Source organism: Coregonus lavaretus, assembly GCF_964263955.1.
Source record: "Coregonus lavaretus genome assembly, chromosome: 8".
NCBI classification, from domain to species: domain Eukaryota; kingdom Metazoa; phylum Chordata; class Actinopteri; order Salmoniformes; family Salmonidae; genus Coregonus; species Coregonus lavaretus.
In genome coordinates this window covers 54133545-54150929 of record NC_139995.1, presented here as the reverse complement: position 1 = coordinate 54150929, position 17385 = coordinate 54133545, and the positions used below count along the sequence as shown (strand labels likewise).

General features: G+C 39.5%; 1 protein-coding gene across 1 annotated transcript in view; it reads right to left on the bottom strand.

Annotated features, from left to right (window-relative positions):
* Window positions 1-2248: 2248 nt before the first annotated feature.
* Window positions 2249-17385, bottom strand: part of nfatc2b (nuclear factor of activated T cells 2b) — a 36433-nt gene continuing 21296 nt past the window's right edge. The window contains 4 exon segments of the mRNA XM_084167585.1: window positions 2249-3171; window positions 10798-11499; window positions 11705-11837; window positions 13963-14018. Coding sequence (XP_084023711.1) covers window positions 3140-3171; window positions 10798-11499; window positions 11705-11837; window positions 13963-14018 — 923 coding nt within the window. The 3' untranslated portion in view covers window positions 2249-3139.

The following is a 17385-nucleotide window of genomic DNA, read 5'->3' as shown; positions in this document are numbered from 1 at the left end:
ATGACAGATGAAAAAATGTAGACAGTGGAAAGAAGTTGTAAATTATATTTATAACATGCAAAAAATTACAATATTAGAAACTAAAGTCACATAAAGACAAATGGTTGAATGAAGGATTAGATAAACAGTTACACTGTATAAAACGTGGTCGATTATATGTGATACAAAAATATAACGAATAACCCAGTAAATGAAAATGATCAAATGAGCCTCAACAAACAGAACTTTACAGATCTCCAACACTCGATTGTAATTAGAATTCCATGTCTGTGTAACAATACAGGTTCACAATACCAACAAAGATATTTATAACTAACCCAAGATAGTTCATCTGTGTCATTTACAGTGGGAGCAAATTAAGCACAGCAGGCAGAACAAGCAAGGAGGTGGGCAAAGCCAAGCACGAGCTAGCAAGATCCCATTGGCGCATTGTAGCGTGTATTTGCATACTTCTGTTAGGGAACACCTCCTCTGTAAAGTGCTCATGTGCACAAACAATTCGACCTTGCACTCCCTTCTAAACAACGCCATTTTTTACAACTTTGGCAAAGCGTCAAGTCTATAAATGTTAGTGCACTGTGTTCGTCACAGAGTTGAGTTTTGGGAACAGAAAAATCTATTGAGATCAGATGTTTTATCAATGAGAAAATTAGCAGAATATCAGCCCAGTTTCACCTAGTTCCATCCTTTCCCACTACCCACGACTAGACTTCCTCTCACTACCATATTTGATGGTGAGAAAAGGTTCTAAATGGATGCTTCAGCTTCATAGCCCCTGTGATGTGTCTGGGTTTCCCCTTCTGTCTGTGATACCAACACATCATCATCATTTTCAGAATACACAGAATTCTCAAGATACTATTATTCATAAAGTACCTTCCAGCATATAAAACCTTCAAACCCAAGGACGAGCTGAGCGACGTAGACATTCTCAGCCAAGGCGAAAATACCTTCCTCTCAACCTACTGCATCTGATCACCCTTCATGGTTCAGCCCTGTTTAGACAGCCTCACCTTGATGTTCATTGGAGAGCCTCTCATGGTTCAGCCCTGTTTAGACAGCCTCACCTTGATGTTCATTGGAGAGCCTCTCATGGTTCAGCCACCTGTTTAGACAGCCTCACCTTGATGTTCATTGGAGAGCCTCTCATGGTTCAGCCCTGTTTAGACAGCCTCACCTTGATGTTCATTGGAGAGCCTCTCATGGTTCAGACCTGTTTAGACAGCCTCACCTTGATGTTCATTGGAGAGCCTCTCATGGTTCAGCCACCTGTTTAGACAGTCTCACCTTGATGTTCATTGGAGAGCCTCTCATGGTTCAGCCCTGTTTAGACAGTCTCACCTTGATGTTCATTGGAGAGCCTCTCATGGTTCAGCCCTGTTTAGACAGTCTCACCTTGATGTTCATTGGAGAGCCTCTCATGGTTCAGCCACCTGTTTAGACAGCCTCACCTTGATGTTCATTGGAGAGCCTCTCATGGTTCAGCCACCTGTTTAGACAGTCTCACCTTGATGTTCATTGGCGAGACCCTTTTTTAATTAAACAAATGTACATTCTATATCATGTTAGTTATTTGTGTATTTATTTTGCATCAATGAATTTCTCTGTAAAAGTGTGCACTATAACCTCATAAATAAGGGGTTTAATATTAAACTACAACCAACAATTGTTAGAAGTCTTATAGAACATACAATCCAATGGACAGGTGTGACTAGATACGTTAGCTGAATTAGTTTTAAATGTGTTCAAAGCACTGTGAATTGTTTTTATGATACAAAATTGTATCTGACGAAAACATAAATGCAGAATGTTTTATAATATATCGTAATAAGTTGTTATAGCTTTGTCAAAGGGTTGCTTTGTTTCCACATCATTAATTAAGATATTGTTTAATTTAGTAATGCTGTTGATCTCTGTCTGTCTGTCTGTCTGTCTGTCTGCCTGCCTGTCTGTCTGTCTGTCTGTCTGTCTGTCTGTCTGTCTGTCTGTCTGTCTGAACTTCTCGGCTTAGCTGCAAATGGAGGTTGCAAAGTTGGATACCATTTTTGGTGTATTAGATAACATTAAAAAGTCATCATCCAGAAGAGGTATGGCACCTTCGGTAGGGTTGGGTTATGTCTTGTTAGATTGACTGCATTGGTATTACAAATCAATGGAAAGCTGTGATTGCTACATCCATTTTTTGACTTTTAAACTCATGACATATAGACTTTAATTCATTTCGAGATCCATTTAATCAACAAACAAGAAGATTTTAAATATACATTTTAATGACAGGCAGACTAAATAAAATTGTAATAAAAAATAAAATGAAATTGCCAACATCATGACAGAAAAAATGTGACCCTCTACATGTTTCTCAATCATATTCTGTTATTTTAATCATTTTCTTAGTAAATACATAGACATTTTCATAAAGATGTTTTTATTTACAATTACAAAAGCATACATTGAGGCCACATACATGATTACATATGATAAAATAACCAACTGTTTAAAAGGTAGCCCATGGTCAACGCATTTATTGAAATCCGTCACTGCATACCCCTAACTGGATACCATCTGCATCCACAATACAGTATATAGAGTATGGTGTCGGTGAAAATGCACTTAGGCTGTTTGGTGATGAAATGTAACTTCCTTATGTTATAAAATACATTTTACCAAGACAAATTATTATTCATGTTCTGAATCATTCAGTGGGGTCTTTCTCTAACATAACACTAGCATTCCATACAAAAAGTCGGATTCGTACGTAATACATTTGATAATAAGCACCAAGCTATGTTGACATAGCCGTGCAGGTGTCTTGTAACAGCTTTTGAGGATTTTACATTTCGTGGTTGTCATCTTCAAAGTTGTTTCCGCGGGCCACAAAAAAGCAAAATTAGCATGACACAAACTGAATTAAATGCAAAAGGCTTTGAAAATAAAACGTTTGGTATACGTTCAGTGGCGTGTATTCATGGATACCAAGGGAAGCCAGGCTTCCCAAAATATTTGACCAATAAAAAATATATAAAAATAAAAATAATTAACTTTCTTCTCTCTGTGTTTTCATCCTTTTCCGTCAATTCGAAAGTGACTGAATCTCACCGGAGAAATCTCATCCGAGTGAGGGAAACAGCGCCCCTCTGTCTCAGTATGTGTCGCCCATGTATCTGATGCTGTCTGGAACAAAAGAGTATAACATGTTGCCGCCGTAGCATTTGATAGATTGATGACAGCAAGCATTTGGCCTCCCTTGATAATTGTTTTAAATAATTAGCCAATCAGTGTTGAGCTAAGCTCAACTGTGGGTTGTCCTGGTGCAGCAAAACGCACCCCCAAGGGAGGCCAGTTTGGATTTGGCTTCACACCAATTAAATCACTTCCTAAGCAAAACGTCATTTTCAGAAAAAACTCTGTTTCTGGTCTGCTTGTGTTGATGTCCTGCAGTAGCTAGCTTGCTAAATCGGCCCTTTCCTAAGCCATGGATGGGATGGGGATTTAGACTTGTGGTTTTGACTTAATTCTCTGTACAGGCCAATGATTATGACAGCGATTCTGATCTAACCATAAATTCATATGTTGTGCCACTGGCCTGAGACGATTGAAGTTCAATATGTAGCCTAGTTGTAGCCTAGTAGGCTCACGTTAACTAACTTAGCTGGTTCATTGTTGCCCATGCGAGGAAGTTAGGCTAGCAAGCAATTTAGCTAGGTAGCCTATGACAACAAAAACGAAAAGTGTACTGTATGACAGAACCATAGACCGTTTTGCCAACATGAAAGAGAGGAGGATGTCATTGGCGTTGAACTAGTCTACAAGTAGGGTGAGTCAACATTTTTTATTTTACTTGCATGCGCGCACGCACACACGCAACGACCAACAGAAATCGGTACCATGGACAGCCACATGATATTTAGCAACATTGATTGGACTAAATTGTTTTTGGTATCTTTAAAGTTTGCTTTCTGTGTATTAAACTAAGCATATATAGCCTTGTTGATTTGATGATGTTTAAATGTTTCAGTTGAAATGGTGCTGTAATAGCGGAGGAAGTGATCCTGTTGTCTTTGTGGTGACTTGCGGTAACGCCGTGGTTCTAAATCAGTAGTTTAGTAAACTGTCGAAAACATTAACTTGCTTGACCATGCTGCAGGTGATATACAGTAACTGTTTGTTACAGGCAATATTTGCTTTGTGGACATCACCAGACAGATGTTGCTCTCCGGTTTTGTAATTAAAACAAACGCATGTTCAGTTGAATTTATTCCGCCACTGTGTAACTGTTGTCTTTTTGTTGTCACGGCTTATTGTTTATCACGGTGGCGTATGAACGAATGAGTTATAGAGCAAACAATGCAATTATCATAACATAGGTTGTAATACGTTTTTTTTACTTGCTTGGCTTGCTCAGGGATATTACCCACTCACCGCCACTGGTACACGCTCAGTGCACCGTTGACATTTCACAGAGATATGCTTGTTTTTGTGAGAAATCTTCTAAAAAGAACAGGAATTTTTGAAATTAATATGAAAAGTGTATACTAAAATATGAAAATACTACATGTCATCTCAAAATCAATATCCATCTTACCTCCTATATTGTTTTATGTCCTGCGGATTCGAGAAGAAATATGACGAGTTCAACGGGAAAGTGAGCCTGTCAGGTAGCCGGTAGCCCAGAGTCCAGCCTAGCTGACCCGATGCTATGTTCCTGATGTTTGACCCCTTTTTTCTCTGGCCCCCCTGATTTAGTCACCCTAATTCTGGCCATCCTACAAGGGTAAAAACTCCAATAACTTGTGACCGGATTATGATAGAGACTTGAGGTTTGGACCATTTGTTTTCTTAGATGATTATCTACACAATTAACATATTATTCTACCCATTTGTCAAAAGTTTTTTGATTTGACACCCTATATACAGTACATACGAAGGGAGGCAATCAGACAGTAGAATGATGTCATGGCATTTCTGTTGGTCACAATATAGATGCTCTTTACTGCTCTTTACTGCTGGCAGTGAGATCATTCCTTATGATGTCATTCACTGGAGAACAAGAAAGAGTGGGATAATGGTTAGGACAGTGTGTAACACATAGGCCTGTTGTACTTCTAATGGTATTCTGCCAGTTTACAAATCGCATTGACACTTGTGCTCCACAAGGTGTCATATCACAGTTTTTCTCCAAGCAACCGCAGGCAGAGATCATCTTTGCAACAGGTACTCACTTTATTTGGTAGTGCTTCCTGTTTTTGTACTGCATAAGATCAAATGGAAACTGTTCTCCCGCATCCTTTTGTAAATAGGGTAGAATGTACAGAGGTGTATGTGTTTTCCGACACCTACAGTATAAGCTAACCAGGGGCATTGTTTCCATGTTAAACCACATTCTGTAGCACACTAACTGTTATAATGGATCAGACCTGGGTTCAAATACATGTGTATTTGAGTATCTGGTATTTCAAATACTTTTTCTGTGTATTTGAGTATTTTCAAATACACAGCCCAAAATAAGTACTTTTATTTGAGTATTGGAATGGTAATTTGTAAAATCCAAATAATCTACCAATTTGTATTTGAGAGTATTTTCAAATACATATTTCAAATACTGTTTTCAAATACCTTGGTTAAATGCATGGGAGTGTATTTGGGTCAGTGTATTTGAGTATTTTCAAATACTTTCCAAGTGTATTTCCAAATACATTAACAGAATTCTGCTTTTACTTGGTTTCTTGTTAATCATATATTGTCATTGATGTGTTAATAAAACAGAATGAATCAATTATACTGTAACGTATTATACTGTAACGTATTATACTGTAACATATTATACTGTAACGTATTATACTGTAACGTATTATACTGTAACGTATTATACTGTAACATATTATACTGTAACGTATTATACTGTAACATATTATACTGTAACGTATTATACTGTAACGTATTATACTGTAACATATTATACTGTAACGTATTATACTGTAACATATTATACTGTAACATATTATACTGTAACGTATTATACTGTAACGTATTATACTGTAACGTATTATACTGTAACATATTATACTGTAACGTATTATACTGTAACGTATTATACTGTAACGTATTATACTGTAACATATTATACTGTAACGTATTATACTGTAACATATTATACTGTAACGTATTATACTGTAACGTATTATACTGTAACGTATTATACTGTAACGTATTATACTGTAACATATTATACTGTAACGTATTATACTGTAACGTATTATACTGTAACGTATTATACTGTAACGTATTATACTGTAACGTATTATACTGTAACATATTATACTGTAACGTATTATACTGTAACGTATTATACTGTAACGTATTATACTGTAACGTATTATACTGTAACATATTATACTGTAACGTATTATACTGTAACGTATTATACTGTAACGTATTATACTGTAACGTATTATACTGTAACGTATGGCCTTTTTCTTTATGCGTAATACAGTCCTCATCATATTTGAACAGTGAAGCAAAAAATTGTAATACTAACAATTCATAATTTTTACACTCCAGCATTTGGGATTTGAGACCAAATGATGAATATGAGGTCACAGTACAAGTTTGTACGGTCGCAAGCTTGGTATAGTGATATGGGACCAAATAAACTTCTGACTACTGTTTTAAGTGAATTTGTCCAAGTACTTATGATTTCTCCAAATGGGAGGACTAGATACATAAAGTGTTTTTATTTCTAAACGGTAAATCAGATATTTATGAAAATACCCTCAAATAAAAGGTGACACTGTACTCTTGATCTCAAATCCAAAATGCTGGAGTATAGAGCCAAAATGTAAAAACATTAGCTTCACTGTCCAAATACATATGGTGAGAACTGCATGTCAATTCTGTCCAGATAACATGCTCAACTTCATTATATATTACCTCTGAAAAGCAATGAATCATAAATGAACACACAAGGTAACAGGCCTCTGCAATAATCAACACAATACACAAATAACTAGACGTAATGGCAGACGTCTACACAGCATGTAGAGTATAGTAATGGAGGCTTGCTAAATCTTAATTATTCGGATATCAAAGCACATTTAGCAACTAGGGGAGTCTAATTGTATCCATTCTGAAGTGATAGATAGTGTGTACTCTCACTGACCTTCCCAGGCTTAGTGTTGGTTCACACACAGATAAAGAACTTCAACTGGCTTTTAGTTGGGGACTATTTAAAGCTTTGACCCACATAGCTGGACAAGCAAGGGAAAGGGAGCATCCACTAAAAAGAGAGTTACTCTGAATCCCAAATCAACCCCTACACCCTTCCACCCTACCTTCTAGGTCATATGTGTCAAACTCATTCCACGGAGGGCCGAGTGTCTGCGGGTTTTCGCTCCACCCTTGTACTTGACACGCTAATTAGTGTTACAGGTATTGGTTTTTCTATTTATATTTCAAGGTAGCACGTTAGCGCGTAGGGAGCACTGATTGGTGTCACCTCGTTAGTAAGAATGTGTTACACCTGTGCTGGCTTGTCCATCTCGTTAGTAAGTATGTGTTACACCTGTGCTAGCTTGTCCATCTCGTTAGTAAGTATGTGTTACACCTGTGCTGGCTTGTCCATCTCGTTAGTAAGTATGTGTTACACCTGTGCTAGCTTGTCCATCTCGTTAGTAAGTATGTGTTACACCTGTGCTGGCTTGTCCATCTCGTTAGTAAGTATGTGTTACACCTGTGCTGGCTTGTCCATCTCGTTAGTAAGTATGTGTTACACCTGTGCTGGCTTGTCCATCTCGTTAGTAAGTATGTGTTACACCTGTGCTAGCTTGTCCATCTCGTTAGTAAGTATGTGTTACACCTGTGCTGGCTTGTCCATCTTGTTAGTAAGTATGTGTTACACCTGTGCTAGCTTGTCCATCTCGTTAGTAAGTATGTGTTACACCTGTGCTGGCTTGTCCATCTCGTTAGTAAGTATATGTTACACCTGTGCTGGCTTGTCCATCTCGTTAGTAAGTATGTGTTACACATGTGCTAGCCCAGGTGATATTTAAGAGTGGCTGGCCCAGTACTCCAGTGGAGCTTGAGAGATGTTGGGAGAGCTACACTTCACGGCAGTTGTGGTGCGGTTTCGAGCTCAACCGTTTAAGTTTGAAAGAAGCCAGATTTTTGGTGTTTCCACTGTTTGTTTTGCTCCATATTCTTTTTACTCCCTATCCTATGTTGTTGTGGGATTTTCTTTTAGTTCGTCTTTTTGGAGGCAAACCTAGTGGGCATCCATGGTGGGTGTCTTTTAGAACCCCTTACTAGTGGCTTTGCCAACTTTCAGTGGGCATCCACATGGGTGCCGTTTCAGAAGCCCTTTTGTACCCCTTTCGGTTTTGTTTTGGTTGTCAAAGTGATTTTCTTTGTTAGTTCCCTTTGTTGTGAGCGACACTTTTTAGTTTGTCTTGTGGGAACGTAACATTAGTAAGGAACTCCCCTCACCTGGTTGTCTAGGTCTTCATTGAAAGGAAAAATCTAAAACCTGCAGACACTCGGCCCTCCGTGGAATGAGTTTGACACCCCAGTCTAGGTACTTGTAGATTTGAGAGAATTGCGTAGGTGTAAACAACACCCTGGTAACTCCCTCTTGCCCTCTGATACACTAAGTGGAATTGTCACCATATTACTAGCTAGGTTTCCATCCAATAGGCAACAGATTTTCATGTGAATATACTTTTTTTGGCATAAATAAAAATATGCGCATTTCCACCAAACGGACTTGTTGCGTATCAAAATGAGTGCGTGATGACATAGTGCACACAAAATGTACTTTTTCGATCAAGTCTTCATGTACTGAATACAAATCTGAAGTTCAATGTGTTTCCATCACATTTTTAACTCTTTTTTTTGTCACAAACTGTGCCTACTCTGGTCTTGGCACGTGCGCTCTAGCCAACAGCTGGCAGATACAGTGTGGGTAGGCTAGTCTACATGATGAGATTATTATGGATGAGAGCGAGAATATTTGTCAAATGTCAGCCAAGCATCGATCATGTCACCAGAATCCAACCCTTGATATTTATTCGAAAGGAGCATCAAGATCACCGTGCACTTTCACCACCCTGTGAAGTTCATCATAACTTATTTAATCTGTAGCCTAATAAACTGCATAGTTTCCAGAGTCGTAGTGGGAGGACCACACACCATATCATCGTGTGACTCCAAGTTTACTTCGATATGATGGTTAATGTATCAATATTTGGCATTAAGGCATATTTCCACCACCATTTCTCGCATAATTAATTTTACAGACACAAAAAGATCCCACCATGTCGAACGATCAAATGATCTGTCGGCATTTTAAAAATTGTAACGAAACTTCCTGTTTCCATTACAGCTGTCGTGATTTTTTTTATACGGTATGATTTTACTCATACGAACTGTGGATGGAAATGTGGTTCCTCATAGATATCCAATCCTTCAAAGGGATTTTGGCAATGAGGCCCTTTATCCACTTCCCCAGAGTCAGATGAACTCATGGATACCATTATGTCTCTGTGTCCAGTATGAAGGAAGTTAGAGATAGTTTAGCGAACCAATGCTAACTAGCGGAATGACTGGAAGTCTACGCGTATCTGCGCTAACGCAACTTCAAACTGTACGCAAAGACATAAAAATGGTATACACAAGTTAATCTGATTCTTGGGAAGTAGATAAAGGGCCTCATTGCCAAAATCCCGAATCTAGTGTTGGGTCTAGGAATTGATTTGATGCTGAGTGTCAGAGTAGAAGACCGTATCACTCCTCTGTCAAGGCCCAAAGTCTAGGGCAGCTTATAATGGCAGGTTACTGCTGGCACACCCTCACATACTGACTGTTTTCACATGTGCTCTACACACTAAAAAATGAGGGTTCCTCAAGGGTTCTTTGGGAAGGGTGATGGTTCAATGTGGAACCATAATGACTCAAAGAACCCTTGGAGCTCTTCAATGGTTCACAAAAAGGTTCTTTGCTCTTTTAGTGATAATTAAAATGTAGGGGAGGTGGCTCATTTGAATATTTTGGGGCATGGTTTGTTCACAGCTCTTTTTGTGCAACCTTGAAGGATAGTGTCATTCCAGTTTATCTTTTTATTTATTTTTTATTTCACCTTTATTTAACCAGGTTAGCCAGTTGAGAACAAGTTCTCATTTACAACTGCGACCTGGCCAAGATAAAGAAATGTGTTATGCCATTACATATTATATATGACTATGGCCAGTGATGGTGTCTTGTGGTTCTTTATAGAACCATTCTCCATAAAGGTTCTATAAATAACCATAAAAAAGGGTTGGAACCATTGCAAAACCCTTTTTTGATACTATATATAACCTTTTTTAATGGTTCATTATAGAACCTTAGGAAAAGGTTCTTAACAGTACCATACAGGTTCCATTTAGAACCTTATGAGCATGGTTCTTTATTGAACCTTCAAAACAGGGTTCCGCTATGGTTACAAGCCAAATAACCCCTATCTGGTACTATTTAGGACATTTGTTTTGTGTGTATATTTTCTGTTTGTTTTGTTTATCCTCTGTATCTCCTTTGAAAAAACTGTAGTCAAGCTTAGGGATATGACTAAATGAGTTTCCTCTTTCAAACACATGAGAGTTTCTTTGAAGATGTTGCTGTGCACTGTATATCAGTATAGTCCATCTCAAGTTCCAGCATCAATAACTATTTAACACTACACATTGTCACGATACTCCTATAACAGTAAGTTAGAGGAGCATGGGGTACAGTACGTTTCTGCAGTATCCAATATGTTTTGTATTAACTCACCATCATCCAGATAGGCTTGGTTCAGGTTTTCTTGCTTGGCAGTCACCTTCCCACGGACTGGCCCACTCTGGCTCCCCGTAGTGGCTGGACCTCTCTGGGTCAGGATGTGGCTGTGTCGTGGTGGAGACCTGCCCGAGACAGGCATCACCGTGTGCATGAAGCCCTGGTACCGGCCTTCTGAGGAACAGACCTCTGGCGAGGCACCAGCCTTCCATAATGAAGCTGCAGCCCGGTACCCATCACCCACCATGGTGGCATGCTGGTGTTGGGCCACTGGGACAGCTACGTTGACAACTCGCTGATTGGTGGCTGAGTGAGAGGGGTGGAAGGGTTGGGACACTAGGCTGGAGTAGTGCTGGGTATAGGACATCTGAGATGGGGAGCCACTGTGGATCATCACTGGGTGGTGGTTCATATCTTGATACAGGACAGGGCTGCTACCCAGGCTTCGGCTTTTACTGGGGCAATAGACAGATGGGTCCTGTGGTTGATAGGCTGACACTGTGACAGTGGGGTCGTGGTGGCTCGCACGCTGGCAGGATGCCAAGGATGTCATGCCAGCCACTATTTGGCTATTAGGGTTGAGGTGGCTACTGGGGGTGTGCTGGTAGGTCTTGGGTGACATTCCTAGGATTTGGGAGACAGCACAGTCCAGCTGGCTGAACTGGAAGTCATCTACGGGTTCCGTTTTAATGGCAGGAACTGAAAAGAACATCAAATCTAAATCAGACTTCGGATGATTTGAGTTTTAAATAACAGTTGGTGCTCAAAACAAGTTAAAGGGATAGTTCACACACATTTCAAAATGACACATTGTCAATATGTAACTTGGCTGAACTATTCTTTTAACTAGTAATCAATGGGATAGTGATGAAGTTACTGCAATGTAAGGTGTGGATGGACTCACCCGTTAAAGGCGTGTAGGTGAAGTGCTGCGCCTGACTGCGTTTCCTCCTCCCGTTGATCACATAGAAGTTGACTTTAGCCGCGTGATAAATGGTGGGATCTCGATACGGAGGGATCTCCACAAACAGCATGCTCTAGATATAACATAATATGGTGCAGATGAACGTCAATCCGTCATTTGTCATAGAGAGTATCACTGGGCGACGGTGTGGACATATCTATAATGAGGCTGTGTGACATCATGTAGAAGAACATTGAAAAGGAAAAGTACTGTTAAAATGAAGTGCTTTGTAACACCGAAACTAGTGGCAACTGAGCTGCCACCAACTTGAAGGAGACGAAACCTTAACTTTGCTGGAGTATTGAAACACATTATCCTGAGATGTTCTGAACCATTACATGGTGTGTTGTAACACCACTAAATCAAGTGTTGTGCAACACCTTGCCAGGGACTGGCAGCACTAACAGAAAAGATTGAAAACACTATTTTGGTGTTTCGAGTCCTGTTTCATGCAGAATCAGATACCTTCTCTTTTAGTGTTGTTTTCTCTCTCTAGAAGCTTCTAAACACCATTATGATATTTTGAATCCCATTTAGGGCAGAATTAGATCCCTTTTTATGAAGTGTCTTAAAGCAATTTTGTTTTCAATGTATTTGATCATTTGCCATTTTATACCATTTTGGCCAGCATTGTCAAGTACAGTGTTCAAACAACCAGCAATAGCTGGAGGTTGAACTGCAAGAATTGAACGTCAATTTGTATGACGGTTTTGATATCCGTTCATCATGATCCATTACACCTCATGGAGCAACAAGCTTAATCCCAATATATAAATATACTGTTTTTTTCTTCAAACATGCATACAACATTGTTTGAAAGAATCATAAAGTCTAAAAATGTTGAATTACCCACAATCCTCTAAAAACAGAGTCACGTGGCAAGATAGGAAAAGCAAGGTGATTAAAACCAAAGACTTCCAAAGAGTTAAATCACAAAATGTTATCTCTCAGTCTCTTTGGTTATCCTCATGAAAGAAATTGAGCAACATATTAAGTTGGATTTATTCTTACATTATTTTGGTAAAAATGAAATTAACAAATCATTGAAACAAATTGCATACATTTAAAAAATATATAATTTTGGGGTATTCTGACACTTCATTGAAACAGTTATGAAATGACAGAGGGGATACAGATTGGTGGGAGAAACAGATTGAAGGGTTGGAGCAGAGAATTTAACCCCTGTCTTTGGTGTGGAAACGGGTGACGAGTCTAAGCCTGGTGCGTTACTGCTAGACCACAGGCTCTGCACGACTTGCATTCATTTCTTTTAGTAGGCCTATATGTTGGTTGTTTTTTGGAGTCTATTTCAATTCACCCCAGAATAATTTCTTACAGTGTGGCTGTGTTGTTGAGTGGGTAAAGTTCCAACTAAATGTACCATCTTACTGCCCCTCCTGTTTCTAATCTGTCTAAAAAAGCGTTGAACAAATAAAGGTGGAATTTCACAAAAAATATTTATATTTAGGCTATAAACTATTAGCATTTCTAAACCATTGATTTTATGATAATTTTTGTTGTTGTTGGTGTTTTGATGCTGCCTTTTACATGCACTGAGTGTTTTCACAACACTCTCTTACAAACACCAATATTCAGGTTGAAGAACCACTCTGGGTGCTTCAGAGTACCTCATTTCTGTTTTAAAGGTGGAATATGCAGAAATCGCTCCGCCATTTCCTGGTTGCTAAAATTGTAATAGTTTGCCTAATTTCAGTTTATGTGACAAAACAAGCATTGTATAGTGTAGATAATCATTGTAACATCTAAACCGCTGTGAAATATATTTTCAATAACCAAAAATATTGTATTTTCAGCTGTTTGAAGCTGGTGTACAAAAACGTAAGAACGGGAAGCATAAAAATAGCACATATAGAACAGATCTACCGCTTCTTAGACTTGTGTTCAATGACAATGATAGATCTTTAACTCACATTTCTATGTGAATTTGGTCGGGTCGCCCAAAAAGTGACATATTACAGCTTTAAAACACATTCAGTGTATCATAACTCTTATATTGGGTTTAGATTCAAACACCCTCCAAACACCAGATCTCAGCTTAGGTGCACTACTTTTCATGGTTTCACTACACAGTCATGGTGTTTTGAGACTTTCTATTTTTTACAGTGTAGGAGTTAGCTAGTACTGTATGACGCAAGCAGTATTTTAATGTTGGTAAAGGTGATAGGACGGCAACTCACTTTCTGGCTCTTGTCTCGGTCTACTGTAGCTTCCGCTTCCCAGATTTGCAGCCCATCTGAAAGAAACACAATGCAAGTGCAGTGTACCTTTATCAGGAGGGGAGAAGAGATTGATATGAACAAACCATACAATAAGTAGAGAGAGGAATGTGAAGGCAGGAAGGTGAAGTTGGGAATGTGAAGGCAGGAAGGTGAAGGCAGGAGTGCGAAGGCGGAATGTGAAGGCAGGAGTGCGAAGGCGGAATGTGAAGGCAGGAGTGTGAAGGCAGGAGTGTGAAGGCAGGAGTGTGAAGGCAGGAAGGTGAAGGCAGGAAGGTGAAGGCAGGAGTGTGAAGGCAGGAAGGTGAAGGCAGGAGTGTGAAGGCAGGAGTGTGAAGGCAGGAAGGTGAAGGCAGGAAGGTGAAGGCAGGAGTGTGAAGGCAGGAAGGTGAAGGCAGGAGTGTGAAGGCAGGAAGGTGAAGGTAGGAGTGTGAAGGCAGGAAGGTAAAGGCTGGAAGGTGAAGGCAGGAATGTGAAGGCGGAATGTGAAGGCAGGAGTGCGAAGGCGGAATGTGAAGGCAGGAAGGTGAAGGCAGGAGTGTGAAGGCAGGAGTGTGAAGGCGGAAGGTGAAAGCAGGAGTGTGAAGACAGGAGTGTGAAGGCAGGAATGTGAAAGCAGCTAGAAACTAGAAATACAATTTATTAGATTGAGTTATTATTTTAAATATAGGTATCTAAAACGAGCTAGCTGGTGTATTTACAGTCAAATAGAACATTTTATATCCCACAAACACTCACCAACAGACACAGTACTGTGTTGGTGGCATCAAACTTAGCAATTATAAAAACAATTGTCGTGTTTATAATCAGGATGTTAAGAAAGCATCTGTAAACCTATAATGGTGATGATGATTTATATGAAAACCCCATATCCACCCCCATGTTCTTCTCAGTAACTGGTACGTAGGCAGTATCAGTAATGATTGCCATTAATCTCTGTTCTAGTATATTCCCATCTCAACGTTTACCTCCTGCTTACGGACCACGTTTTGAGTAAAGTGAGACAGAAACGTCTGTCTGCTTGGAGATGGTATCGATGTTTGTCTAACCACATCCTCTCGCACTAAACCACATGCTAAACAAGAGAGCAGTTTACAAACTCATAACTGTGGCTATATTCTGCACCCATACCTTGTTACCTAACACCTCTATGTTAGAAGACCCAGACCTTGTTACCTAACACCTCTATGTTAAAAGACCCATACCTTGTTACCTAACACCTCTATGTTAAAAGACCCAGACCTTGTTACCTAACACCTCTATGTTAAAAGACCCATACCTTGCTACCTAACACCTCTATGTTAGAAGACCCAGACCTTGTTACCTAACACCTCTATGTTAGAAGACCCATACCTTGTTACCTAACACCTCTATGTTAGAAGACCCATACCTTGTTACCTAACACCTCTATGTTAAAAGACCCATACCTTGTTACCTAACACCTCTATGTTAAAATACCCATACCTTGTTACCTAACACCTCTATGTTAGAAGACCCAGACCTTGTTACCTAACACCTCTATGTTAAAAGACCCAGACCTTGTTACCTAACACCTCTATGTTAGAAGACCCAGACCTTGTTACCTAACACCTCTATGTTAAAAGACCCATACCTTGTTACCTAACACCTCTATGTTAAAAGACCCAGACCTTGTTACCTAACACCTCTATGTTAAAAGACCCAGACCTTGTTACCTAACACCTCTATGTTAGAAGACACCGCACAGAGGCGTCATAATCCTGTAATGACGATACAATGAGGAAAATTAATAATTGAAATAAGTATTGTCCTATGTGGCTCAGTAAGAGCATAGCGCTGGCAAAAAGGTGTCTGCTAAATGGCATATTTGATTCATTTGTGTTCTTTGAGCATGTGCAGTGCATAACTGTTTTGTGACTGTTCCAACTCCAAGCTGTTGGGAGTAGTGCATCACTGTAAACCGATGATCTAGTTTCCCTTCCTGTATTGCAGTCAGGGTGTTATTATGACTGAACTAAACATATCACTGCCCTGTACTATGGCTCCAGTGCTAACGGTTGCCTTGGCAATATGCAAACAAGATGGGAATACAAATAAACAAACTAGATGCTATTAACCATATCCATGTTGGGCTAGTAGTGGTGGTCTGAAATAAATCTTTGCATTATACAGCCATGGTGATGACTGAGAGCTTGGAGTCCATTGAAACCAGCCATTGAGAACAGTAATCCATTCAAATCTAAGCAGGTCAAAGCTGAGCAGGTTGGTTTCAGAACATGCAGTACATTAATTCTGGATCACAACAGAGTACAATGGCGAGAGAAAGAACGTTCTGGCAATTGTCATCTCAAAGCTGTAGGAACTCTGTGGCCTTGAGGTTTGAGTGTCCGCCCTGAGATTGAAAGGTTGGGAGTTTTATAGTCATACTGTAAAAATCAGACCCGGTGCGTCTCTACTTGGCACTCAGCATTAAGGAGATAGATTTGGGGTAGGGTTGAATATTTTACAAATGTTCCATCCCGAGAATAAATCACTTTTCTCCCAGGTAACCCTGTATTTCCCGCCAAAACTGGAAGTGTACTTCTAAAACATATAAATATGTATGGATTTTATTAGAGCTTTGATTGGCATGAAAATTCAAGCCTGATGCTACCTGAGCCTGATGAGCCATACATTAAATACGTTTTATGAGCCCTACATTAAAGACATTTTATGAGCCCGAGCCCAAAAAATCCCAAATTATTGTGCCACTATCCAATAGGTCTATATAATATATAGGCTACCGCACATTCCGCACAAGCTACAACAGAAAAACATAAAAGCCCATAGATGTAGCTTGTTCAAACCATTATGTTGGGAGAGAACATGCAAAGATGGTGCAGGACATGCGGCCTACAAAGTTACAATTATAGGCTAGCAAATTTGATTTAATTTGGAAATATAATAGGGCCTATTTAAAAAATGTATAATTAGAAGGCTGATGCATATGTAGGCTACCTTTCATAATATTTCCCCTAATGTTATTAGTCTACCTCCTCTTTCTCTCTCTATTGTTGCTTCATTCCTCCCTCGCTTTCAACAGTTAAATGAAATAAGTTTAGTTGTCCTTATCGTCATCATTGTAAAGACATGTTTGAATAATTTAGGACTAGAATAAGATGCAGACGGCTTTCACTTCTCTTCATGAAGATTGAATGGTTACGGGTGACGGGTCTGAATAAATAACTGCTATAGGTTCCCTTGGAGAGTTCATCAATGAGCTTGACGCCTTGATAAGTTCCTTTCCTGAAGATGGCTCACCCCTCACAGTTCTGGGGGACTTCAACCTCCCTATGTCTACCTTTGACTCATTTCTCTCTGCCTCCTTCTTTCCACTCCTCTCCTCTTTTGACCTCACCCTCTCAC